The 18,400-nt window shown below is 51.1% G+C and overlaps 1 protein-coding gene across 1 annotated transcript in view; it reads left to right on the top strand.

Moving 5' to 3' along the window:
• The window catches only part of SLC6A1 (solute carrier family 6 member 1), an 18,329-nt gene extending 7,927 nt beyond the window's left edge, over positions 1-10,402 (top strand). The window contains exons 9-15 of the mRNA XM_024740219.1: positions 105-229; positions 1,538-1,650; positions 2,005-2,136; positions 2,985-3,087; positions 4,242-4,342; positions 5,220-5,387; positions 8,053-10,402. Coding sequence (XP_024595987.1) covers positions 105-229; positions 1,538-1,650; positions 2,005-2,136; positions 2,985-3,087; positions 4,242-4,342; positions 5,220-5,387; positions 8,053-8,157 — 847 coding nt within the window. The 3' untranslated portion in view covers positions 8,158-10,402. The remainder of the gene's footprint in view (positions 1-104; positions 230-1,537; positions 1,651-2,004; positions 2,137-2,984; positions 3,088-4,241; positions 4,343-5,219; positions 5,388-8,052) is intronic.
• The last annotated feature ends 7,998 nt before the right edge of the window (positions 10,403-18,400 follow it).

Genomic DNA, 18,400 nt, shown 5'->3' with positions numbered 1-18,400 from the left:
GGGCACACCAGTAGCTCGGCTCCCAGGTACCCTCCTCTGCCCGGCCACGAGCTCAGCTTCCCGCCAGCCCCACCCTTCCTGACCCCACCCCTCCCTCTCTGCAGGGACTCCGTCATCGTCTGCTGCATTAATTCCTGCACCAGCATGTTCGCAGGATTTGTTATCTTCTCCATCGTGGGCTTCATGGCCCATGTCACCAAGAGGTCCATTGCTGATGTGGCGGCCTCAGGTCAGCGCCGCACTGGGGAGGGCTGTGGGGAGGGGCTAACCCCGCGGACTTTGTACATCTTCATCGCTGTCACCGTCATCACCACCGTGGCTCGCTGGCGTTGAGTGTCCCTCCCTGCCAGCAGTGCCCTGAGCATTCACATGGACAGTGTCCCTGAATCTTCCCAACCCTATGGGGTCAGTGCTCTTGTTGTCCTCATCTCATAGGTGAGGAAACCGAGACTCACCAAGGTCCCCTGCCCAAATTAACAGAGCTCAAAGGTGGTAGGACTGCAGTTGACCCCAGACCGGGCTGGTTGCAAAGCCAGGCTGTTCTGGCACCTCCAGCACGATTCTGGACATCTGGGGGGGAGCAGACCTACTCTTGTCCCCTGGGATATCACCTTCGGTCCAACCCAGACACCTTCACCATCGTGACTCAAAGCGCCCGCATCGGTGCTTTTGTCCCAGTTCCAAAAAGGTTCTCACCGACTGGGCTGTGCCCACTCTGCTCTGCACACAGTCATCCATGCCACAGGGTCCAAGGACAGCCCCAGGCACACCCCCTTCCCTGCTCAAACGCGGGGGACCCACTGTGTGCTCAGCAGAGGCTCATGGAGGCAATGTGACCTGTCCCTTCTCTGTCGTGGGGAGCTGGGCGTGTCGTGTGGAAAGGAACATTCCCCTCCAAGGGCTTGCTCTCCCCTGCATGGGCAGCGCAGCATCTCATTTCTCTGGAACTTCCCAGCCAACCCCCTTTCCAGAGCCAGACCCCAGAGAGGTTACAGTCTTTCTTTTTTCCACGGTTTTCCCTGATCTCCTGAATACCCACCCCCAGACACTCACAGTGTCCCAAACTCCTCAAGCCTTCTCCTACCCTGTTCTCCCATCGTAGCAAAGGGTTCCAGTGTCTAGTGCCCAGGCCAGGCCCCCAGCATCATCCTGGACCCTTCCTTTGTCTTCCCTCCCCTTCCCTCGCAAACCAACCAAAACCAGGGCCTGCCCACTCTGCCTCCTGAGTATCTCTCCATCCGGCCCCCCGTCTGCGCCTGCACTGTCCCCAGTCCCCACCGCTGGCCAGGTCACTGCACTTCCTCCTCTTATCTCACTGGTCCCCTTGCCTCTGAACCCAACTCTGTAGCCTCCTGCCTCCCCCTTCCTCAGCCCCTCCCCCCAGCTGTTTCCTTGTCTGGAAAAGGAGGCTGATAACACTCACTGAAATGTTTCCTCTGAAGATGAGATGAAATAAAGCTCAGGAAGTGGGTGCGCTGGGGATGCCGCAGGGGCTCAGCGCCTTGTATTTTTTCCTCTTCTGCCCTTCCTGCCACAGGCCCTGGGCTGGCATTCCTGGCATATCCGGAGGCGGTGACACAGCTGCCCATCTCTCCCCTCTGGGCCATCCTCTTCTTCTCCATGCTGCTCATGCTGGGCATTGACAGCCAGGTGAGGTTGCCCTCCCTGGCGCCTTGAGGAGCCCCCACCCAGCCTCACTGGTCCAGGACCAAGCAGGGAGAGGAGCCCATTGTCTTAGGCCCCCTAGAAGCTGGCCAAGAGTTTCAAACCCTCGGGATGTTCTACCACATGGCACTTCAGGGATCAGCTCAGCTACCTTCTCCATTTTCCAGATGGGGAAACTGAGGCCCAGGGGGAAGGGATTCTCCTGAGGTCACAGAGGGAGGCAGAGGGAGAGTCAGGCCTGGAACCCAGCGTTCCCCTGGCCCTGCCGTCCCCACAGGGTGAGGCTTTGGGTGGGTGGGGCTGGGGCTGCCTGGGGTGGCTGACCTCTGCCCCCCGCAGTTCTGCACCGTGGAAGGCTTCATCACTGCCCTGGTGGATGAGTACCCCAGGCTGCTCCGCAACCGCAGGGAGCTCTTCATTGCCGCCGTCTGCATCGTCTCCTACCTGATCGGCCTGTCTAACATCACCCAGGTGAGCACGTCAGCACCTGGCACACCTCTGCTGCTGCCAGCCCGGGGCCACTCCCAGGCCCTCTGTGCCCCAGCCTTGTCCCATCCCACCTTTCATTTTGGTGGACAAGACTGACGTGCAAATTAGATCATTAAATGCCATGAAGAACAGAGGATAGTGGGACAGAGAATGAACAGCAGGGGTGGGAAGGACGATGCCTTGGACAGAGTAGTCAGGGCAGTCCCTCTGAGGAAGTGACATTTCAGCTGAAACTCACATGGCGAGGAAGAGTCAGCCAGGGGAAGATCTAGCTAGGGGAGGAAAGCACAGCAGGTGCAAAGGCCCTGGGGTGGGAATGGACTTGGCAAGCTTGAGGGACAGAAAGAAGGCCAGCGTGGTAGCGACAGAGGGAGTGGGGGAGTAGGTAGTGGATGCAGAACCAGATCATGCAGGACCTTCCAGGGTGGGCATTTGGATTTTATTTTATTTTATTTTACTTTATATCTCTTTACATTTTATATATTACATTACAGTCTTATTTAAGCTATGGAAGAGCTTCTGGAGAGAGACATGACTGGTTTAACATTGTGAACAGATGGCTCAGATGACCAGCTCCTCTTTCTGCCCTCCAGCCCTCCCAGAAATGGGACATTTCCCTCCACCACCTGGGCATTTTCTTCCCATTCCCCAGAGTCCATGCCCACATCCTTGCAGGGTCACAAAGACCTCTGTGCTTCCTCTAATCTACCCTCAAGCCTTCTTGATGCAGTGTAGCCTAATCCCAACCCACACAGCCTGTGTTGACCGTGAACTGAATGCACTGGTCCCCAGGGGAAGTGGACCCTCTCTCACCTCTTTTGCTTTCACAGGGGGGCATTTATGTCTTCAAACTCTTTGATTACTACTCCGCCAGTGGCATGAGCCTGCTGTTCCTCGTGTTCTTTGAATGTGTCTCCATTTCCTGGTTTTATGGTAAGCACCAACCCCTCCTCCCTTCCTCCCTCGTTCATCTGTTCATTCACTCATTCATCCCTTTCTTCAGTCATCATTCAGTAAATACGACTTGAGCACCAGGCCCTCTCCATACATTAATTTATTCGGTCCTCACTGCAGTTCGATGAAGTTAGCACAGGACGTCCCATGTTTAGAAGATACCATAAGAAGAAGAGTTAAATAAACTCATTTAAAATGGGAGTCAAAAGTTCTTCATAAATTTTGCCATAAAAGACTTGTTTGAGATTTTATCTAGAAAAAGGAAACTAAAACTATAAAAAAGTTCTAAAGTTAAATATTTTTTAAAAGCTAAGCTATAATTAAAAGTATGCACTACCTCAGAATGTAGGACACGATGATTTTTATGTGTTGATCTTGTGGGCTAAGTTTCCTGACCCAACTGCGTGCTAGTGAAAAGGCTGTCCTTCCGGGCACTTTGGTTGTCGCAGCAAGATGATGTTTTTGGAAGACGTGTTCTCCAGAGTCCCTCTGGGTTCTTGGTGTTCTGTCTATGTTGTTCGTAGTCCTGCCACCTCACCCTTCCTCATCATTTTCTTCTTGCTTTCTAACTGGTCTAGCGCTGTCAGGTCCTCACTGTCAGTGACTTTGCTGCTGATCTGAGCAGTGCCCAGTGCCCAGTGTCACTCTCATGAACTTCAGGACATCTGCAGTGGTTTTGTTTGTTTGTTTGTTTTGCAAGATTGGCGGTTCTTCTTCGCAATTTGCAATCTATCACCAGTTGCTTATGCATCAGATCAGCAGGGAAAGCCACCCCTGCCCAGCAAAGCTTTGAAAGAATGGCTGGGAGAGATGTTGGGTAGGAGGGACACTGAGAGTGACGGGGATGCTTTTTGTAAGTACATCCTTTTGTTGGTGGATGTTTTCACATTCAGGTGACTTGCTTTCCCATACAGCTCGTTTGCTGGGGGATTTGGTTGTTGAATCCTTAGCTAATAAGGACCCCCACCCCCACCCCAGAGCATTAGCCCCATGTTACAGATGAGGAGACTGAGGCTCAGAGAGGTTAGGTGACTTGCCCGTGGTCACACTGTGAGAAAACAGCAGGTCGGGGCCTTGAGCCTGCCGTCCCCACGGCTCGCCCATCCCTCCTGCTCTTGCTCCAATTGTCACAGGTGTCAACCGATTCTATGACAACATCCAAGAGATGGTTGGCTCCAGGCCCTGCATCTGGTGGAAGCTCTGCTGGTCCTTCTTCACCCCCATCATTGTGGCGGTAAGGGCAGGGCCAGACCGGGCCCTGGGGTGACTCAGGTCCGGAGAGACACTTCTGGAGCCAAAGGCCGGGGGAAGAGGCCCACAGACCTCTGTTCCCTAGGAATACTGTTCTCTCATTTGTGCTGAGCATCTACTCTGTGCCCTGCATGGTACCAGACACGCTGCAGCATCCTCAAACATCAGCACAGTAGGCGTTATTGCCCCACTTGACTGCTGTCGGTACCGGGGCTCACCAGCCAGCATCACCCAGTGGGCTGGTGCTGCGTTCAAACCTGATTCTGAAGCCAAACCAGTCACTCGGGGAGGCCTCTTATCCTCAGCATCCCTCATTCCCTCCTGCAAGGGGAAGCCGAGGCACGAGCAGGCCTGGGAGGGGCTGCCCAGGTCCTTGCAGTGAGGCTGGGCCACTGCATATGTTGTGTCCTGCACAGGGACGCTCAGCCAATGGCCGACTGGGGACGACCTCCCACCCTTGTTCTGCTTGACAAACTGGTTAACCTGGAGGAGGGGATGCCTTTTTCTGTTGGTCCTCCCGGAGAAGCTACCTTTTGCTATTGGTCCTTCCAGAGAGGGCACCTTCTTCGTATTGGCTCTCCCAGAAGGGATGCCCTTTTCTATTGGTTGCCACTGAGAAGGCACCTTTTTCTGTTGGTCCTCCCGGAAGCAGTGGCTTCTTCTGTTATACACAAAGGCACCTTATGTCCTAGCAGTGGCCTTGGGTGCAGGATTCCCAAGATGCTGGGCCCTTGTGAGGGTCAGCCCCAGGGCAGGGGTAGAGGGCAGTGGACCTTATCAGCTGCAGGGTCTAGGGAGGGGCCTTGGCAGTCCAGCCTGGGTGACTGCCTGCCCCCCTCCTCTCTCCTGTCCCTCCCCAGGGTGTGTTCATTTTCAGTGCTGTGCAGATGACCCCTCTCACCATGGGAAGCTACGTTTTTCCCAAGTGGGGCCAGGGTGTGGGCTGGCTCATGGCCCTGTCTTCCATGGTCCTCATCCCGGGGTACATGGCCTACATGTTCCTCACCTTAAAGGGCTCCCTGAAGCAGGTAAGTCCCTTCTTCACCCTTATTGTCGCTGGGCCCCTTCCCCACTCTGTTGGGCACCACGCCTACGCTGGTGGAGCACAGTCTATTTGGGGAGACAGACAAGTTGATAGCCAGTGAAAGTAGAGTGTCAGAGGTCACGATTGGGGTGAACCAGGGAGACATCCTCCTGCATTGTGGAGGGTTAGAGAAGGCTTCCTAAAGAGGGGACAGCAAAGAAGAGGACTAAGGACTAGCCAGACTTAAAAGTAGAAGCAGGGGTGAAGAGAAAGATACAAATGAAGTTATTTATAGAACAGACGCAGACTTACAGGCATAGAAAACAAACTTATGGTTACCAAAGGGAGATAAATTAGGAGGTTGAGATTAACATATACACACTACAGGGCTTCCCTGGTGGCGCAGTGTTTGAGAGTCCGCCTGCCGATGCAGGGGACACGGGTTCGTGCCCCGGTCTGGGAAGATCCCACATACCGCGGAGCGGCTGGGCCCGTGAGCCATGGCCTCTGAGCCTGCGCGTCCGGAGCCTGTGCTCTGCAACGGGAGAGGCCACAACAGTGAGAGGCCCGCGTACCGCAAAAAAATCAACAACAACAACAACAAAATATATATATATATACACACTACTATATATAAAATAGATAAACAACAGGGACATACTATAACACAGGGAACTATACTTAATATTTTGTAATAACCTATAAGGGAGAAGAATTTGAAAAAGGATGTGTGTGTGTGTATGTATATATATATATACACACTACTATATATAAAATAGATAAACAACAGGGACATACTATAACACAGGGAACTATACTTAATATTTTGTAATAACCTATAAGGGAGAAGAATTTGAAAAAGGATGTGTGTGTGTGTATGTATATATATATATACATATATAGATATAAAACCAAATCACCGTGCTGTACACATGAAGCTAACATAAAATCAACTCTACTTCAATTTTTTAAAAAATAAATAATAAGAGTAGAAGCAGAGACAATGTTCCTGGAAGGGGATGGGAAGCATGTGCAAAGTCCCAGGGGTATAAACTGATCAGTGAGGCTGGAGGGTAGAGTGGGGAGAGGTGCAGGGAGGTGATAAGACATGAGGCTGGGAATGTAAGAAGGCTGGACCAGATCATGAAGGGCTTTGAAAATCAGGACAAGAACTTTGGACTTTATCCTGAGTTTATCCAGTGGCAAATGGGGCGCCGTTGAGGTTTCAGAGCAGGTAGGGGTGGGATCAGATACGTTAAGAGCTTAACTCTAGACCTCATGTAAGGCACGCTGCCCCAAGCAGGGACCCACTGGCATATGCGAGGTCCACGTCAGCTCTTTGTTAAATTATATTGAATTCTTGAGTGAAACAGGGCAGTGCTGGAGGTCCAGGTGCTGAGACATTGATGAAGTAAGTGTAGCCTGGGGAGATTTCACTGAGGAGGCGGAAGGCCACAGCTGGGAGGACCTAGATCTGTGCCTCTCAGCCTTATCCCCCACCAAGATGTCCCTGCCAGACACATTCAGAGCCAGAAGGAGGGTCTGTAAGGTCTGCATCATAGGGATGGTGTGTTGTGCACAGCCCCCGGAGTTGCTGGGCCAGCCTCCTCCCTTCACAGAAAGAGCACACGAGGTGCCGGGTGGGGAAGCTGCTTCCCCATCCCTCGCAGTCAGGTGTTAGCAGAGCTGGGGCCTTACAGCCCTTTCTTCCAACTCCAGGTCCAACACTTTTGTTTACCATGATGCGCTGCTGTGTCTCAAAAGGTAGTCAGGTCTGAGAGTGGCAGAGAGGCAGAAGGGGCGCATTTGTGGAAGGGAGCACAGCCTGTGCAAAGGCCCGGCGGTGGGAAAGGGAAGACTCGTCTGAGGACAGTGCGCTGATGGGGCAGGATGGCAGGGCGGGTGTGCAGAGAAGGTGGGGAGGTTGCACCCCTTTAGCAAACATACATTGAGCACCTGCTCTGTGCCAGACACTATTGTCAGTGCTGCGGACACAGCCATGAGCAAAATCCTACCCTCATGGACCTTACATTCTGAGAGAGGAAGATCAGCAATTAACAGAATAAAGTCACGTTTGATGGGGATGAGGAATATGGAGAAAGAGGGTGTAGGGGGTGCTGGGCGAGGCCTTGCTGAGCCAAGACCTAAGGAGACAGAGACTGAGCTGTGTCACTGTCTGAAGGGGTGTCCCTGGAGAGGGTGCGGCAAGTGCAAAGGCCCTGGGGCAGGTGCTTGCTTGCTGCTTGTGGGGAGCAGTGAGGAGGCCCGTGTGGCTGCAGTGTAGAGAGCAAGGGGCTGAGGGGAGAACACTGAGGACTGCGGTGATGGGCGCCAGATCCTGTGGGGCCCTGTAGGACTTTGGTGAAATGGGAGCCCTTGTGGGGTCCTGAGGAGCAGAGGGATGTGATCCCCCTCTGGCTGGGGTGTTGAGAGTAGAATGAAGGGGATGAGGGACAAGAATGGAAGTGGAGGGCTGGGGGCAGTTACTGCAGGGACCCAAGTGAGAGGGAGTGGGTGTGGCCCAGCAGAGCTTTGGAAGGTGTGCAGGAGGGGGCTGGCACCTGGGAGCACCTCGCAGGCAGAACAAACAGGGGAGACTTGAGAAGAGGGTGGGCCAACGAGAGGCCAGCCCCCCTCCATCCCAGCCTGAATCCTCCCGCTGTCCACAGCGCATCCAGGTCATGATCCAGCCCAGCGAAGACATTGTCCGCCCTGAGAATGGTCCAGAGCAGCCCCAGGCCAGCGGCTCCGCCAGCAAAGAGGCCTACATCTAGGGGTGCAGGGCGGCTCGCCCACCCACACTCTCACCCCGACCCTGGCTGCACACGACCACCACTTGATGTCTGAAGATACCGTCTATCTCAACCTACCTCGAGTGGCGAGTCCAGACACCATCACCACGCAAAGAGAGGGAGGTGGGGACAGTCACACCCCCGTGGGCCCCGCCGTGGGCAAAGAAGATGCCCGATGGCTCCAGCACCTGCGGGCTGGTGACCTTTTTAATCTGGGCCCCATCAGCATCAAGCAGTCGGCCTGTGTGACGGCTGTGATAGATCATTTTTATCCCGCCAGCGAGTGTGATGTGGAGAGGCCGCACACTCCTGGCTTTTAGTTGTATTCCTGACTGTTCTCTTACTGCCGAAACCCATGACTGTTATCTCGGACTTGGCAGGAGTTCGGTTCCGTCGGAACACTGCTCTGTGCACATGAAAAGGGCATTTTGTATAATGGACATTTCCAGGGAGAGCTCACTCTTAAGAGCAGAGAGCCAGCAGAGCTCTTTCATTTTTTGGTTTTCTCCTTCCCGAGGCAGCTTGACAACCCCCAGCCCCTTCGGTATTCCCAGAACTGCTTTCTCAAGCACTCCGCCCAGTGTCCTGTTTCCCTGCCGCCCGGCGGAATGAGCATCTCTGCACTAAGCTTTCCTGGCCCCCCCGCCCCCCCCACTTCTCACCACGCCATTCTGATTGCGCCTGGCCCAACAGCGATCGTTCCCGATGGGCGATGCTCCTCGGAAAACTGCCACAAGCACAACTGATTTTTTTAATCACCATTCCGGGGACCTCAGATCCCGCTGGGGAAATTCCCTAATCAGGAGCCCCAGTTTCTCCTAGGCTGCCCGGCTTTGCAGAGCACAGAACAGTTGCAGAGGAAATCAAAGTGAGGCTCCGTCCTTGAGGCAAAGTGGATCCAGCGATCTTTCTGTCTCCTTCTTAAAACGTCTCCCTCACTGCAACCCCAGTCAAGGCTGCTGCCCTCTCCCCTTCCCTGAAGTCCCCCAGTGAGAATCTCCTCACTGCCACTAAAATCTGCCAGCCCAGTAAATGAGGAGCTAGTGTTAATCCAGACCTGCCCCGCCAAGTGCTTCCGAGATTAAAGCTGCTTCGTTGGGAAGTAGTATTTGTTCCGTTCCAGAACTGGGCTCCACAGTGGTGGCAGCAAATCGGGTGAAGACAGTTTCTTGCAAGCTCCAGCAACTCAGCGCTTCTCATTTGCCAGGAACATGGGTTCCCATGTAGCAAATCGTATGTTGTGCCCTGTACTCCTTAGCTAGTTAACTCACGAGTTGTGTTTTACGACTAATCCTTAATAACTATGGTAAATAACTGTGACTGTGGGTTTTTTAATCTGTCATCCTCGTCCAAAAGTGACCAGCATACCAGTTCTTGCAATAAGGTATTACCCTCAGAATATTAAGCACATTCTTGTAGAGAAAAAACAAAAAGTCTGCGTACACATATAAATGCACACATATGTACATTCCTCCTCATGCTTGGTACATAGGGTCTCATTTGATATTGTGTAGGAAATCTAAAAGCTTTTCCTGAAGTCATCTGTAAAATAGTCTCATTACTAAGGCATCCCAAATGCCAACTGGTGAATCCAGGATCAAAATGCATATGTATTGTTAAATTATAGGGTTTAGAACAAAAGGAACCCTTCACTGTGTCTCATGGTCCCACCCCCCATCCTTTGTGTGAATTCCTTTAGAATAAGGGCAGGAAGACTTCTAACTTTCTCTTTGTTCTTCATTCTGAAACTAAGAACAAGTCTTTCGAAGACAAATGCAGCGTATTTAATGTTTGTAATCAAATCTAAGTGAGATGTTTGGCAAGAAATCCCTTAACTGATTTCCATCCAAACCTACTTATATAGCACAATATTATGTGTCGTACAATTACTGTGAGAACTGTGAATATGTGTAACTTTTTTTAGTATTTGCCCTGGGGAGGGAAAGATATTGTATTATCATATATGCTTTTTTTTGCAATAAGGATTTATTCTCAGAACACCAAGTAAATCTATCTCTATATTAAAAAATATATGTAATATATACATATTCAAACTATATACAGAGCCTGTTTTAAAAAACATTACAGTATTATTTAGTAAAATTATCTGTTCTATGGACCAAATGTAAAATATTTATACATGAAGATGCATTTTAAATGTCTATAAATGGTGTTATAACTAGAGCACGGGCGTTATGTACGTTTCTAAGAATATAGAGGAAAAATAATAAAGGTTCTATGATATACAATGTCAGACCTTCAGTTCTTTGGGGTGGGGGTCACCATAGCCTCTTTCATCAAAACAGCGAGAGATACACACAAAACATTTTTCCCCAACAGAGAGAGATTTGGGCTCAAAATCCAGGGACATGGAACTGGACTTCCCCAGAAGTCTTGGAATGAGTGGATAGAAAATGATTCTGAGCCACAGAAGGGAGGTGCTTTCACTGTTCTAAGAAACTTAAATGTGGTCAACTAAATGAAGGTCTAAAACTAGGATAATAGGAGCACATTAAGTTAACAACATTCATTCCCTCGTGATTCATTCCTCAAAATATTTAATTTTAAAATCTTATTTAAAATTTGAATTCTACAGAGAAGTTGTAAGAAAGGTTCAACAATCACCCAGGTTCACCAGTTTTTGACACGTTGCCACCTTAAGTCTGTCTGTCAAGGTTCGGTCTGGGAAGCAGGACCCGTATGAGTATTATGGAATAAGGCGTTTATTAGAGGAACAAGCCTTATACAGTTGTGGGAGAAGGTAGGAAGTAACGGTCTGAAAGAGAGAGGTGGGAGATCAGAGGAAAGCCACTAACCAGGTGAGCAGGAGCGGTGGGAGTGGGCCTGGTACACATCAGTGCTCAGATGGGGCCATTCTGATGACTGGCTTTGTGAGTGCCCACGATAGCGCCAGCAGGTTACTCCCCTCCCGGTCCTGGCAAACCATCCCTTTCATGGTCCTCCGTAGACCCTCCCCCGGGACACGCCTCAGGCTCACTGAGCTGTTGTGGGGCTGCTTGGGGGAGCTGCCCTGTGGGCGGTTGGCCGTGGGGATGGTCACAACACTGATGATGATAACAGATCCGTTGTGGTTCCACTAAGCAGCAGGCCCTGCACCAACTCCTCCCAAGCATTTTCTCAGCTGACCCTCAGGACACCCCCATGATGTGTCGGTGCTCTCACGCTCATGCCCTGGCCTCACCCCTGCTCTGGCTCCCTTCCCGTTTCCGTTTTTTGTGCGCACCAGCTCCGATATCCACCACCTCCACTCTGTGCCACAAACGTGGCTATTACCTTTTATAATGGGAAATACATAACAAATGGTCTTTAACAAGAAAACCCACAAAGCCACGTGGGCTTGCCAGTGTGGAGGCGGACGATTTACTGACAAGAACATCTCATCATGATGAACATACATTTAAGGACTGTGAATATTTTGCTCTTGAAGGAAAGTCTTCTTGTGCTAAAAAAAACGCTAATGGGGACATGGAGCGGGGAGCCCAGCCATGATGAAGACAGTAACATCATAACACCGATCAAGGAGAAATCAGGGGCTCCGGAGACCTGCTTGCTGGAGGTGTCCCCTGATGTTTTCAAGGAGATTTGTTGGTGTTTTCCTTGAGGTTTGGGTCTGCTCAGGTCTGAAAGAAGAAGACACCAAAGACAGAGCTAGAAGCGCAAGAGAGCTGAAGGGGGAGGTAAATGTCTTTAAATGGTACAGGGGAGAAAGGACAGGAGCCAGCAGGGAAACACTCGGGCACCTGTGCCAGGAGACAGAGAAGGAAGGAGGCTTGAGTAGGAAGAGCCTCAGACTATGGGGCAGGGCTGGGATGGTGTCAGCCAGACCAAAGGACAGCCCCAGTGCCACGGCTGTCATGAAAGGAGCCCCACATGGAGAACTAACTGCGCAGGCCACAGCACCTCCACCATGCTGGGTCCTGACTGGGCTGCCAGGGGAAGGTGGACTTGTGCAAATGCTACAGCCGCAGCTGGAGACCGCTAGCCAGCTGCACTCCCCTCAGCAGTTCTCCGGGAGTGCAGGGACAAGGAGAGGATGTCTACATTTCTGAAGGCCTTCTGCCTGCCCAGCACCTTCTCCTGGAATGCTGTTTACTCCCCACCACCAACCTGCAAAAAGGTGCAGGCCATTATTTCCATTTATAGATGAGTATGCTAAGGCTCAGGGAGGGACAGCAACTCCCCCAAGGCCACACAGCTCTAAGTCACAGGACTGGACACCACAGCAGTCTACTTGGGCAGACAAATGCACAAGGCACCGGCCCCATCTCAAACTTTCTGATGCAGGAAGTCATTCTGATGCAGGAAGCCCGCAAGTGCTGGAGCCATCGGGCAGGGGCTCAGAAATTGCCTTCCAAAAAGCACTCCAAGCCTTTCTGATGGAGAAAGTTGGTAGCCAATCACATCAAGAAACATTGTTTAAAAGCATCTAGGAACCCAAATTGAGGGACGTTTTACAAAACAACTGACCTATGCTCTTAAAAAAATGTCAAGGTCATAAAAGACAAAATGGAAGAGTTTCAGATGAAGGAGATATGACAACTGAATGCAATGCCTGATCCTGAATTAGACACTGGGCCAGAAGAAAGAAAATTTTTTTCTTTTGCTATAAAGGGCATTAGTGGGACACTAGGTGAGATTTGAATAAGATATGTAGATTAGATAATAATATTTTATCAGTGTTAATTTCCTGATTTTGATCAATGCATTGTGGATACGTAAGAGAATGTCCTTGCTTTTAGGAAATATTCAGGGGTGAAGGGACATCTTGTCTACAATTTATTCTCAAATGATTGAGGAAAAATAACTTACACATATATGGTATGTGTATGTGTGTGTTGTATGTGTCGAGTGGGAGAGTGATGAAACAGGCAAATGTGGAGAAATAACACCTGAGGAATCTGCGTGAAGGTTGTACAGAAACTCTTTATACTAGTTTTGCAACTTCTAAGTGTGAAATTTTTCAAACAAACAATCTAGGAAGGGCCTGGGTGTCACCTTCATTTGATTAGCGCTGTACAGGGCTGTGGGGATGGGGGTTCCTGCCGGGGTGAGAGGGGCGGAGAGATGGACACAGTCTTTGGTTTGGACCAGGACCACTCCTCACTCATGCACTCCCACGGCTGTAATTGCCCCTCTTCTCCTGGAAAGCCTTCAGGTCTCAGCCCAGAAGTCACCTCCTTGGATCCTACCAGGCTCACCACCTCCTAGGCTGTGTGGGGGGCCCCTCGCTTCCGTCAGAGCTGCGGGGCAGGGTCCTCCCCTCTCTGCTCACGCACTGTCTCCCCACCGGCCCACGAACCTCTGGGGGCCGGAGGGGAGTGGCTGTGTCTCATGGGTCTTTGGGTCCCTAGTCCTGGCATGAAGTTTATCACACGCCAGTGCTCAAAAGAGATCCGCTTTTGGTTTCTGATTCCTGAAATCCAGCATTTCACAATACACACTAGCTAATTAAGCCCTGCCTAGCCTCTATCTCATTAATACCCACAAAACCTATAAGGTACTGACCCTTTCGAGTCGGGCCCCAACAAGGGTCCTCCTGCCTGGTGGTGTTCAAGCCAATAGAACAAGACCCAGTTCAGCTCACAAGCAGAAGAAAGCTTTCTTCTTTGACCAAGGCCTGGAGAGGTACGAGCTCGCTCTGGTGCGCGTGCTCGTCCCCACAGACCGTGGGCGGGGCGGGGCTGCTTCGTAGGGATCTCCTGGGCGGGGGAGGGGAGGAGGCGGAGTTCTCACGGGGCTCTCGGCTCCAGGTCGCAGTGCGGGGCGCAGTGCCTCTGCACACAGCCCGCAAGCGGAGGTGTCGGCGCCGCCATTTTGTAGCAGTAACTCTTCTCTGACGAAGTGTCTGCGTGCAGCGTCCTCTGAGCAAGTGAAGCTAGACAAAGCACAAAGGAAAAAAAAAGAAAAACGGTTAGACTTGATTTTATTACCCAGATTCTATTTTTATTTCCCGGGAATTGTTAATGGGCTTTGCTGGTGACAAACCCCCCCTGTGTCGTGCGTCCTCCCCCTCACTGTCGAGGGGCGCTGAGGGGCTCTGGCTCATCTTCTGTGGCTGCTTCCTGCTGGTTTGGGGCATCATGATAGCCCCGGTGGAGGCGCGGAACTGCTCCGCGGCTGCCTTTAGGTACGTTTGGTTGCCCCCAGGCCTCAGCCCTGACTGTTCGCATCCCTGAGCGACCCCCATTTGTCTAACCTTTTGGAGACAAAGGACACCAGACAATTTAAGATCCGTGGCCCAAATATTAGCAAGAGAATAATGGTCACATGTCAAGTTTTTCCTGAAAATACGGGTCTCTCAGTCTTTGGGCCGTGGGCGAGCGTGCCCTGACGTCGAGGCTCTGCTGGGGCTGAATCGCCCTGGTCGCACTTTGGTCGTTTTTCGGAAGAGAAGCTTCAGCTCAGAGAGAGGTTCCCCCAGGTAGTCGAGGGGCCGTTGCTCCAGGTCGTCTCTGTGGAGGTTGGGGGGTCTCTTCCCTCGAGTGTGAGGCACCCATGGAGTGATCTCTGTGACTTCCGGTGTGACGGGTTGTTAGGGTCACCGAGTGGGGTCCGTCTGCTTAGGGGCGAGCTGGGCTGGCGGGCCGCCGGTTTTCCAGGGTTTTAGGTGCACTTGGTCTCCTGGCCGGATGGGCTGGGGGCCCGGTGGGTGGGTGCGGGCAGCACCTGGTCACCATATTCCGTGAGAGCTTCCTGGTTTCTTCTACCTGGAGGGCACACTTGGGTTGTTCCATTTCAAGGAGGTTAAGATGCCCCATCTCTCGGGCTTGGACAATGGGTCTACCGTACATGAGTTCAAATGCACTTAACTTTAACTCATCCCTCGGGGCTGATTGCACAAGGAGCAGGGCAATCAGAAGCAACTTAATCCAATTTTCTTGAGTTTCCTGACATAGCTTGGCTAAGGCCCATTTCAGGGTCTGATGGGATCTCTCACCGTTCCCCAGTGACTGAATGAAAGGTCCATCCTTTGCCCAGGGCACTCATTATCCCCTTTGTCACTTCAGACACAAATGCTGGACCTTTATCACTTTGTAGGGATCCTGGGAGCCCAAACCTGGGGGTTCTTTTAATAATGCCTTAACCACTTCAGCTGCCGTTTCAGCTGTGTCTACTAGCACCGAGAGATACCTGAAATTGGCCGGTGCCCTAGGCCTGACGGTGCAGTGAATCTGCCTGTCTTCTCCAGGATATGTTCCTCTGGTCTGAATGGGCCTTATCTGGGGGCCTCTTGGGGGTCTTGTGTTGGGGGTATTACCTATCACGCCAGCAGTTACCACGACCTCAACCAACTAAGCAGTTATAACGGGCTTTCCTCCTGTAGTGAGTTTCTTGATGAGCCTCCCTGATGGCTTGACAAGCTGCAGTTTGGGGAAAGAAGGATTGTTTCCCCATGTTCTTTAACTAGCCACCCCTAGATCTCTACTGAAGTCGCATTTGGGTGCTGTGTCTAATTCTTCCTTTGTGTAGACTGGGGAATAATTGGATGGACCTGGCTTTCGGGGTGTGAGGAGTGGTCGTCAAGTTACTGGTTCTAGGGCCACCCTTTTGGCAGTTCCGTCCACCTTGTTTCCCTTTATTAATTCTGCATCCCCCTGTTGGTGACCCCTGCAATGAATCACTGTCTCGTGATTTTTGGAAGCTGTACTAGTGCTAAGAGCTTCAATATGCTTAAGCCAGGTTTCACTGTTTATTCTCTGCAGTAAGCATACCTCTTTCCTTACAAATAGCCCCGTGTGTATGTAGGTTGGCATATGCGTACCGGGAATCTGTGTAAACGTTTAAGATCGCCGAGCTCTAAAGCTCCGGTGAGGGCTATCAGCGCAGTTTTGGGGCAGAATCCCTGGAGGTAAGCTTCTTGCTTCTATGACTTGGGTCTGGGAGGTCACTGCGTGTCCCACCAGCCTTTTTCCCTGCTCATAAAGCTTCTCCCATCTGTGAATCACTCCTCTTTGGGGTTTGGGAGAGGCTCACTTCCTAGGTTGGGGTGGCTGGAATAGGTCGTGTCTATGGTTTCTATACAGTCATGCGCCAGGGGCTCCATTTCTGTGGGTAGCAGGGTGACAGGATTTAGCGTGTGACAGGTTTTTGTGGTAGCTATTGGGTTGTCTAAAAGCGTAGCCTGAATCTGAACTGACCTTCTGGGGGACAGCCATTCTGTTCTCTTAGAACTAACTAAAGCCTGAACTTGGTGTATGGTCCATATAGTGATTGGCTGACCAAACATTAACTTTTAACTAAAGCCTCCTTTAGCAGGGTTGTAGTAACTGCTACTGCCCATAGACAAGGAGGCCACCCCTTAGTGGTTTGATCTGATTGTTCAGAGAAAAAAGCAACCACCTGAGTAAGGGATCCCAGTTTTTGAGCTAACACTCCAAGGGGTTTCCCCTTCTCTCATGAAAGCAAAGGTCAAAAGGTTTAGTTAAATTTGGGAGGGCCAGGGCCTGATGTAATTGCTTTTTCAATTCTTAAAAGGTCCCTTTGCATTCTGAATTCCATTCAAAAGAGTCATCATCCTCTCCTTTCAACTTTTCATATACAGGCCTAGCTATTAGATTGTAGTTAGGGGTCCAGATGCGGCAAAACCCAACCATCCCCAGGAAACCTGTAAGCTGTCTTTAGTTTTAGGAGGGGTGAGGCTGCACATGGCTTCTTTTCTTTCGTAGGGTGGCTCCTCTGACCTTCTGTGAGAATGAAGCCTAGGTAGGTCACCCTAGTTTGTGACATTTGAGCCTTTTTCTTGGACACATTATATCCTTTATCAGCTAGGTGGTTCAGGGGGGTTACAGTATTTTTGTTGGAGTGTATCTTTTAGGTCTTCAGCTAAAGTTTCCCCAAAGATGGTGGGGGAGTTTTCGAACGCTTGGGGCAGGACTGTCCAGCAGTATTGTTGTTTTTGTTGTGTGTTTGGGTCCTGCCACGCAAAAATTTCTCATGACTCTGGGGCTAATGGGTAACAGAAGGCAGCATCTTTTAAATCCGATACAGAATATCAGGTCCTTGTGGACCGTAGAGTGACCAGCAGTGTATAGGGATTAAGGACTACTGCATGTGTATTCTCAGTGGTTTCACTGACTACCCTGAGGTCCTGTACCATTAGATATTCCCCCCTGGGTTTCTTTATGGGGAGATTGAGGGTATTACAGGCTGATTGGCCTGGCCTAAAAAGGCGCTGGTCATTTAGGCCCTGTATCACAGGGGCGATGCCCAACAAGGCCTCCCAACAGAGAGGGTACTGTTTTCTACTGGGCCATGTATGTCCAGGTTTTAGATGGACTACCATGGGACTGGCTCCTACAGCTCATCCCACCCGTCCCTGGGCCCAGACCTCAGGATTTACTCCAGGGAGGTTGACTTGCTCTGTCCGGGAAGGTTTGTCCTCAGTCATTAACATTATCATCTGTGCCCCTTGTCTAAGGGGACAACAGTCTCCAGTTTGTCTCCCGTTAGGTGGATAGTAGCCCCCAGTTTATGTAAGATATCGCTTCCTAGCAGGGGGGTATAGGGCATTTGGGGACATATAGGAAGAAATGGATGAGAGTATGTTCATCCATTTTACATTCTAATGGCTCTGTGAACGCCAGTTCTTGGGCCTTTTCTGATACCCAATAATTTTACAACTCTTGTGACCAAGTTTGCCCGATCTGGTGTTCAGAACCGAGTAAGTGGCACCAGTAAGAGACCTCCCTCTCATCCACAGGTCCCCACCTTTCCTGGGCGTCTGGTACCATTGGAAGGCCATCCAGAGGCAGGAGACAGACATGCCTGAGTTTTCACTCTCTGATCCCAGTGATGCCACAGTGTGATCCCTTAAGGGGGCACAGTCCAGATGACTCTGGGGCTGTGCTCTGTGTGCAGCACACCTGGGCATTGGGTTGCTGGGCAGAGTTGCTCTGTATTCCGCAGAAGGCTACTGCCGTCCTACCCCATCAGTGTCCTCAAGTCAGAGGAGATCATTTCCATGTGAACCTCCCAAAGCCTCTGCCATCCTCCTGCTGGAGTCGGGGCAAGCCTGGAGCCTAGTGGATAGGTGCAGGCAAAAGGCCATGGTCCAGCCCATCTGGGTCACCAAAACTTATTACCAGCCCTGCTGAGTCAGGCCCCAACAAGGGTCCTCCTGCCCCGAGTCACTTGCGTCAATAAAACGACACTGAGTTTGGTTCAGGAGCAAAGGAAAGTTTTATTCTTTGATTGAAGAATGGAG

This window comes from Neophocaena asiaeorientalis, unplaced genomic scaffold (genome assembly GCF_003031525.2).
Source record: "Neophocaena asiaeorientalis asiaeorientalis breed wild unplaced genomic scaffold, Neophocaena_asiaeorientalis_V1.1 scaffold75, whole genome shotgun sequence".
NCBI classification, from domain to species: Eukaryota; Metazoa; Chordata; class Mammalia; order Artiodactyla; family Phocoenidae; genus Neophocaena; species Neophocaena asiaeorientalis.
This window is presented reverse-complemented; position numbering and strand designations above follow the sequence as displayed.